Source organism: Apaloderma vittatum, unplaced genomic scaffold, assembly GCF_000703405.1.
Source record: "Apaloderma vittatum isolate BGI_N311 unplaced genomic scaffold, ASM70340v1 scaffold14615, whole genome shotgun sequence".
NCBI lineage: Eukaryota > Metazoa > Chordata > Aves > Trogoniformes > Trogonidae > Apaloderma > Apaloderma vittatum.
In genome coordinates this window covers 2,337-11,339 of record NW_009717741.1, presented here as the reverse complement: position 1 = coordinate 11,339, position 9,003 = coordinate 2,337, and the positions used below count along the sequence as shown (strand labels likewise).

At 46.1% G+C, this 9,003-nt stretch overlaps 1 protein-coding gene across 1 annotated transcript in view; it reads right to left on the bottom strand.

Moving 5' to 3' along the window:
* LOC104274401 (retinal guanylyl cyclase 2-like) overlaps positions 1 to 8,737 on the bottom strand; it is a gene marked incomplete at its 3' end in the record, with an annotated part of 16,076 nt that extends 7,339 nt beyond the window's left edge. The window contains exons 1-5 of the mRNA XM_009870017.1: positions 8,689 to 8,737; positions 7,028 to 7,112; positions 2,837 to 2,933; positions 1,925 to 2,059; positions 787 to 867 (exon numbers count right to left, since the gene is read on the bottom strand). Coding sequence (XP_009868319.1) covers positions 787 to 867; positions 1,925 to 2,059; positions 2,837 to 2,933; positions 7,028 to 7,112; positions 8,689 to 8,737 — 447 coding nt within the window. The remainder of the gene's footprint in view (positions 1 to 786; positions 868 to 1,924; positions 2,060 to 2,836; positions 2,934 to 7,027; positions 7,113 to 8,688) is intronic.
* Between the last annotated feature and the right edge of the window lie 266 nt (positions 8,738 to 9,003).

The following is a 9,003-nucleotide window of genomic DNA, read 5'->3' as shown; positions in this document are numbered from 1 at the left end:
CTCTTTCTAAGCTTTGGTCTATCCATTAAGACAAAGAAAGCAAGATCGTGAAAGCAAACCGAACAGAAATTTGTTTTTCTTTAGACAAACTGGATTGGATCTTCCACCAGGACAAAATGGCTATGCTGGGATAAACTGAGTTTGGAATGTGGAGTCTTTCTCCAGCTCTGGTCTGATCTGGAAAGCAATATCATGCCTGGAGGATCCAAAGTCATCCATCAACAGTGCTTTTGGAGACATGCCCTGGTAAACTCACGATATTTATATGCGTATGATTCTCTAAAAAAATGCCACTCCTATGTCAGCAGTAGCTGCCAACAACTAATGGCCTTGAATGTGGAAAATACATTTGTTTGCCTGTCATTTAGTAATAATAATAAATCAGATAAGTAAAAGTAGACTTTTAGCAGGCGTCTCAGTTGAAGACATGAAACAAATCCCAGAGAAATGCATGACAGTGTGTGTGTGTGCCACCCTCTCAACAAAAAACCACATGAAAGTAGCCACTAGTGCATCATCCTGCCCTGACAAAAAGACAATTTCCCCCAAACCGCTCTGCCTTCACAGACAGAGGACTTCTTGCACATCCAACATTGCAGGTCCGGAGTAGGTTTGTTAGATGCAATCGTGCGTGGTCCGTTCCACCAGATCTCACCAGGCAAGCCTCGTTGACAGCCTCGATGCATGATTCAATGGACAAACAGGGGATAAGGAGAATAAAAATACCCTGCAGTCCCCCCGAGCAACCTTCCATCCACGTGCCCCGTCATCCCCTGTGCCTCTTACCTTCCTCAAGATGCTGGTGGAGCTTTGCCGCAGGTTGTGAACTGCTCCCGTTTCAAATTTTTTCAGCCATACCCAGTCTCCCTGTCCACCATACAGGTGGGTGAATGAAAGAACATATCTATTAACAACAGGTAGTTTTAGGAGCTAGGTCTGAATTACAGATCCCTGACTTGGAAAATATTTGGGGTTTTTCAATATTCTCGGCAGAAGATTCTTTCTGCACCCAAGTGAGAACATCCTCAGCAAACCCTCAAAAAATGGGGTGAGGCAGGACCATTATCTGCCTCTCAACTTCACACCTGGAAGGTGTATCAGTATCTGATAAACAATGATAAATTGATTAAAAAGAAAAGTAACTCTGCCCAGAGCTTTTCTCCAGCATTAACAATCTATTTTATTGTGCCTCTTTTCAAGTAAAAATTTCCTCTCTGTTTTTTTCAAAAAGCTGTGGTTTTAGGGAAGAACTGATGGATGGGGTGAGTTTTCTTGGCCATTACCTCTACATAAACTCCATACAGTCCTATTGGCATGAAGGGGAATTTAATAGCTCTTATTCTGCATATTTGGATCCTGTCATGTAAGAAATGTCTTTACTACCATTGTCACCACCTAAAGGCTGTCCCTTAAGATAGGTTCTTCATCTCTAACAGGGACCAGACCTGGCAATGCTACATACGACTGTTGAATACCACCATCCCACGGTGTTAGAGTGAGAGGTGGGGTAAAGTCAATTTAAACACTGGTAAGTCCATGCTTGGGAGTAATTTATTTTCACCCTTGGGGCCCATGAGCAGTATTCCCATCCTGTGACCTACAGTACTGCAAGCCAAGGCTTTCCTCGCTTGAGCAGGTGGGAGAAGGCTGCATGAGGTCTCTACCTACCTCATACAAAGCCACATTGGAGGTTTCGTGGGTGGCAGCTGAATACCACCATCCCACGGTGTTAGAGTGAGAGGTGGGGTAAAGTCAATTTAAACACTGGTAAGTCCATGCTTGGGAGTAATTTATTTTCACCCTTGGGGCCCATGAGCAGTATTCCCATCCTGTGACCTACAGTACTGCAGCCCAAGGCCTTCCTCACTTGAGCAGCTCAGTGGACAGAAGGGGTGGGAGAAGGCTGCACAAGGTCCCTGCCTACCTCATACAAAGCCACGTTGGAGGTTTCGTGAGTGGCAGCTGCACTTCTCAAGGAAAAGGAGCGGGTTACGGATTTCAGGCTTCTGCTATCGGCTACTACGCTGTTTGCTTCAGTCAGACTGTCCAAGGTCAGCCTCTGGAAGGTGAGGAAAGCAGGTTCAAAACAGTGACCACTTTTGGATGTTAACCTCCGCTTCAGCTCTGCCTTGGGTCACAGAGCTCACCCATGTCAGCAACCTCCCAAACTTCCCATCTCACCTCTCTGAACACCTCTGAAAGGCTCATAAAGTTTACCTGGTTTAGTACCTTGAAGCACTGCAGCAGCACTTCAGGTGATGGGAGTGCCGTGGCTCAGGGAAGACACCAGAGAAGGTGAGTGTCTCTTTGAGCAAGGCACAGTGAAGTGACGTTTCTGGAATAGGCAAGAAATCTGTGTCTGTGACAGCGACCTAGGCAAAGGGACTGTCCCACAAGAGTCCATATCGTTGGCAGGGTCCTGGGCATGGCTCTGGCCTGTGTCAAATAACACTCCTCCAGGAGATCTCCAGCTCTGGGCAGGAGGCAGCGCAGGCCAGGAACGGTACCCTATAGGTAGTTTGGATGATGGCACTTTAATTTATAGGGCAAGATGGTTTATGAGCTATGCTAGGCCATCCAACCTCAAGACAGAAGAATAAGCCCTGGCTGTTAAAATAAGTGCAACCAAGGGTACCATTTACACCATCATAATGGCCTTGACATCTGACCCGAGATTCAAAAACACCCAGCATATGGGAAACCTTCTGATTCACAGGGGAAAATGAGGCATGGAGTAGTAAATGACCTTCCCAGACCTTCATGGGTAGGAAAACACCACAGAGAAATTGCATCTTTGAGGGTCCCATGGATCACTTTTATGAGAGGAAGGACTTACCTTTTTATGTAGCTCTGGGTTGATGAAGACAACATCATCCAAGGTCAGTATGATCTTGTTAGGTCCCCTGAATAGTTGGCTGTTCAGGATATTGTGCCTGGGGGATTTGGAGAGCCACAGTTACCATTTTTAGGTAGGCAAGCAGTTTGCACCACTGCCAAGTCCCCCACATTTGGCTTCCCTGCAGCACGAGGAAAGTGCAGCATGTGGTGTGTCAGCAGGGACAGACGTGGGTGAAAGCAGTAGACAAACCACGATGTCCTCACTTGGATTGACATCTACTGAGTCAAACAGCATTATCCAATTCACAGAAGCTATATAATCTCAAAAGCTCTCATCACAAACGGACATCTTGAGTCAATCTGGCTGCAAACACGAATTGGCTGTGTATGTAATGTCTTTTTTTTTTTTAACTTGGTTTTATTTTCCATATCTCAAACCACTCTCCATTAGAAGAGAATAGTAGATTTTATTAACCAGCCCATCTGGCTGGTAATCTAACATCTCTCAGGCACACCAGCCTTTCTCAGGGCCTGCACTGAACCATGGGTAATTTATAAAAGCTGCCTGGACACAGCTCACCATCAAAATGTGCTGGCTGAATCTCTGTATTGTAGCGCAGTGTGAAACACACAGCAAGATGCATCCTTGTAATGACTCGTACAGAGGGAAAAGCTGCAGGGGGTGAGCAGTTGGGAGCAGCGTGATGCGACGTGGAGGTCTTGGAAGGAGCATCGCTGAACTAGTGCTGTTCCTCTTGGTCAGGAGTAATTAGATCAAGAACAAGACTGTGCTGATTCAGATCTACTTGTTCCAGGACCTGAGCCAGATGGGAGGTCTATCACGCGCCGCATAATACAGGACAAATGTGCTTCTGGGACCTCCACAGGGTGCTGCTGCCTGTTTTATGAGGGATGACTTTCTGCATCCCTTGATAAGCCACCAGATTTGCAGAATTGCCAACGGTGCAAGAGAAAATTCAGTATAGTCATCAGACCAGCAAGGACACTACCCGTTTGACTGCATCCTGCTATTTGCCCAGCTTGAATTTGCAAGGCAGAAGTGACCACGATGAGAAATGTTCAAGGATTGTGTGTTCATGGGACAGTTCAGTCTCACGTCCACTTCATGCAAATCCATACAAATTATTCCAGAGTCTCATTGTTAGTTTTTAGATGAGAAATATCTGACACTCACACCCACCATATGGCCATCTCAGGGACTTAGGAAAGAGGCAGGAATCACATCCCATCATTTTGAACACACTATTTCAGTGGATGTCAGGGTCTAACACTGAGCACAAGGCACACTGTGTCTATTAGTCAAAAACTCATTAAGGAGGAACAGAAAAGAAAAAGGCAATATCCCCCATTTGCCCTCAATGACAATTTTTGGTTTAAGGAACTTTTTTTACACTGCAGCACATGTCTGATCTGCACACACCTAAAACTTTTCCTGATGAGGTGGACAATAAGATGCCTTTTGCTAACTGTACTGTACTTCACAAAATATCCATAGATCACCACGATTTCCATCACATGTACCACTCTGGGCATTTTAGGAGAGCACAGGCAGCTTTTTGGTGTTCAGAGGCAGCCTTGGTCATACGGCCACAGGCATCACCTGGGATGATTTCTTATAATCTTTAACTGCTTTGCCTCAAGCCCACAACTCAATTTCATGCAAAGAACTTGTCACTTTTCACCTTGCATGGTCAATCATGTCATAGAACCACAGAATCCTAGAATCCTTCAGGTTGGAAAAGCCCCCTGGGATCCTGCCTCTACAGAGCTCACCCCTAAACCATCTCCCCCAACCCCACATCTCAACGACCTTGAACCCCCTCCAGAGGTGGGGACTCACCCCCCCCCCTGGGCAGCCTGTGCCAAGCTCTGACGGCTCTTGCTGGGAAAACATTTTCCTGCTGCCCAGTGTGACCCTGCCCTGGTGCAGTTTGCAGCCGTTCCCTCTGGTTCTGTCGCTCCTTCCCCGGGAGAAGAGACCAGCCCCAACCTCTCCACAACGTCCTGTCAGGCAGTTGCAGAGAGGGATGAGGGCTCTCCTCAGCCTCCTCTTCTTCACACTCAACAGCCCCAGCTCCTTCCATCACTCTTAATCAGATTTATTCTCTAGGCTCCTCACCAGCTCCGTCACCCTCCTCTGCCCTCGCTGCAGCCCCACGAGATCTCTCTTGGGTTGAGGTGCCCAGAACTGGACACAACACTCCAGGGGTGGCCTCCCCAGTGCCAAGCACAGGGGGACAATCCCCTCCCTACTCCTGCTGGTCACACTATCTCTAATATAAGCCAGGATGCCATTGGTTTTCCTGGCCACCTGGGCAAGGTGGCCAAGAAGGTCCCCCAAGGATGGAGGAAAACACCCTTCTGCTGAAAGCAAAGCACAGAGAATGGAGTGACTCACAACTAAGGTCAAGCAGTAGATCCTTGAAAGAGCTAAAACCAGAGCTCCCACGTTCGAACTCAGACCACACTGGATTAAATTTAGTTCCTGACATGCCCTTCCTTAACATAAATCATAGTCTGAGTCATTCTAGACATTCCTTTTTTTTAATTTTTCCCTCTTGCAGATGGCCATACATCTTTACTCACGACTGAGCCTTCCCAAGCACAGTCTGGTACTTGTGGAACAGCTTACGAGTAGAGTAGGCAGCAGGATTGTCTTTTATTTATGTAACTATAGAGGCTGGTGGCCAAGGGCTTGAAAATGCGGGTGGATGGAGGCAACCTCCTTGGTGCCTGCAAATATAAGGTATCAGAAGCAGCTGTGTGTTATAACAGAGGAACTGTTTGGGTTGTTGCTCGCTGGGTGGCCTTATATTGTCCAAGTTTGGAGGCATGGTTCAGGAGCGGAGAGGAAACATGTTTTGGGATGTTTTCATAGAGTCATAGAACAGCTTCTGTTAGAAGAGACCAAGAAGAGACCAAAAGAAATTTGAGAGGTAGAGCTGGATGATACAATCCAAGAACCCTGCTCTGCTGGTCCCATTGCTGCTGAGTCAATTTTCCCTCAAATTTCAAAATAATTTCAGTCTAATTTCAGCCATACACCATTGTAGACATCAATAAGGATGGATGGATCACTTGGCAGATAAAGATTGGAAGGTTGCACTCAAAGAATTGAGATGAAAATTTTGATGTCCAAGTGGAGACGGGTGATGAGTGGTGTTTCGGAAGGATCAGTACTGGGACCGGTGTTGTTTAACATTTTTGTCAGCAACATGGGACAGTAGGATTGATTGGACCCTTAGCAAGTTTGCGGATGACACGATGTTGACACGCTGGAGGGAAAGGATGTCATCAAGAAGGACCTGGACAGGCTTGAGAGGTGGGACCGTGCAAACCTAATGTGGCTCAACAAGGCCAAGGGCAAGGTCCTGCAGCTGGGTTGGGGCAATCCCAAGCATAAATACAGGCTGGATGATGAGTGGATGGAGAGAAGTACTGAAGAGAAAAACCTGGGGATGTTGGTGGATGTAAAACTAAACATGAGCCAACAACATGCACTTGCAGCCCAGAAAGCCGATCACATCCTGGGCTGCATCAAGAGAAGCGTGGGCAGCAGTTTGAGGGAGGTGATTCTTCCCCTCTACTCCACTCCAGTAAGACCCTAGCTGCAGTTTTGTGTCCAGCTCTGGGGTCCACAACATAAAAAGGACATGGACCTGATAAAGCAGGTCCAGAGAAGGCCATGAAGGTGATCAGGGGGGTTGGAACAACTTTCCTATGAGGACAAGCTGAGAGAGTTGGGGATCTTCAGCCTAGAGAAGAGAAGGCTATGGGGAGACGTTATAGTGACCTTCCACTGCCTGAAGGGGCTACATGGAAGATTGGGAGGGACTCTTGATCAAGGAGTGCAGTGACAGGAGGAGGGAGAACAGTTTCAAGCTGAAAGAAGGTAGATTTAGGTTAGATACACACAAGAAATTCTTTTCTGTAAGGGTAGTGAGACCCTACCACAGGTTTCCCAGAGAAGCTGTGGCAGCCCCCTCCCTGGAAGCGTCCAAGGACAGGTTGGATGGGCCTTGGAGCAACCTGGTCTGGTGGGAGATGTCCTTGCCCAGGGCGGGGGGTTTGGAACTAGATGATTTGGAAGGTTTCTTCCATCCCAAATCATTCTACGATTCTATAAACTAAAAGTGGCACCAAATCAAGTATGTCCTGCAGTTCTCACCTGATGAGAGAAGCCAGACCCACAGCACAAAGCATCAGGGCAACTATCAGCATTACTCCCAAAATCATGACTGTAGGCTCAATCCCTGTGCAAAGAGGGGAAAAGAATCAGTGAATTAGAAAACCCGTGGGATTTAGGCAAAAATATTAAGAATATCAATATCAGACTATCAGACTACAAAGTCAGATATTCAGCCAGGAAAATGCTAGAAGACAATTTTTATGCAATGTTAATTTGTGAATACACAAATACCTACTGTTTTTATTTACATGAGACTGCAACTACTTTAATTATTTACTTCCATGCGCTTTTGTCTATACTAGACCTAGAGCCCTTGATCAGGGAAAAAATAGTTTTTCTTCAAATAAACAAACACTAGACTCACAGGGAAGCATTACATTTTAAAGACAGCTTCTGCAAAGTTCATAACTTTTGAACATTTGACCCTCTTCTCTCCAGGAACTGAAATGCTGAAAAAATCTTCATCCTGTGGTACCAAACTGACGGCCAGTGTGAGTCACCAGCCCATCTGGGATTTTTCATTCCCTGCTACAGAGTTCTAATGGTGAAAAGAGCCGGAGAGAAGGAGGAGAAGGTGGTTGTTTTCCTCAACGGGTCCATCGATAGAAAATGCTGGAGGCAGATACTTTGCTCATGAGTGTCTTTGCTGGAGAGCTAAGGAAAGCCCTCACGAATAGATGAGCTAAACTCCAGTGGGAATTGTTTGCTGTCTCTGCCTCTTCTTTGTTTTGTTTTATTGGGGTTTTTTTTCTATTTTTATTCTGTCTGCACTGAGACATCCTTAAACACAAACAAACATGGAGAAATTTGGGTTGATAAAAGGTTTCTAAGTCTATGTCACAATGACATCTTTTTGCAAGCACTGAAATCTATTGCTTCATAGCGTGAGATGCAGGCTTTTCTGAAAATTAGTGTCCTTTTCCAGAAAACCCAAAGTATTTTAGCCAAAATTTTTATGTTGGGTTTGAACTTACTTTCTGCTTCATCCCAGGGCCCCAGTCCCTGATTGTCCTCACACATACACTAGAACAGGTTGCCCAAGGTTGTGGATGCCCCATCCCTAGAAGTGTTAAGGTCACATTGGATGGAACTTTGAGCAACGTGATCTAGTGGGGAGTTGGACTAGATGACCTTGAAATGTTCCTCCAACCCAAAGACCTATTCTATGATTCTAGTGAAAGATGTCCCCGCTCATGTCAGGGAAATTGGACTTGACACTCTTTGAAGAGCCATTCCAACCCAAAGTGTTTTATGATCCCGAACTTTGAGCAACGTGGTCTAGTGGGGAGTTGGACTAGATGACCTTGAAAGGTCCCTTCCAACCCAAACACCTATTCTTTCTATGATTCTAGTGAAAGATGTCCCTGCCCATGTCAGGGAAATTGGACTTGAAGAACCATTCCAACCTGAACTGTTGTATGATCCCATGATACTATGATCCTATACAAGAAGTCACTGTGCTTTCATGCTCCAACCTGGAACTAGCCCTATACACCTCCGTCTGAGAAGAAATCCAGGCACAGTAGAGTGGATTCTTCACAGTCATTTCTCCACTTCACAGATAGTGTGGGTGTAGAGCAAGGTTTCACTTCACCAAACTGGAAATAACACACAGCCAGATTTCTCCAGAAGGTGCTCACCTTGAACACAGGAATGAGCAACACCAGAACGAACTGACCTGGAGGACATCGTTTGCTCTTAGTGCATGGATGAAGTCAGAATATTGTGGTCCCCATAAAAGCAGGTGACAGCAACACAATGTTCATCCCAGGAGGAAAGGGAAGGGCCAGAGATGTGCCCCCCTCCAGGACTGGTGTGAGCATGATGCCAGAACACATTCCATAAAAGTCTTGCCCAATGCTAAATTGAGACTGGATCAGCTTAGTGGCAAATATGCAAGACCTAGTGCTCTGGGGCTGTGTTTGCCTGGTAGGAAACTTGTTCCTAAAGTCAGA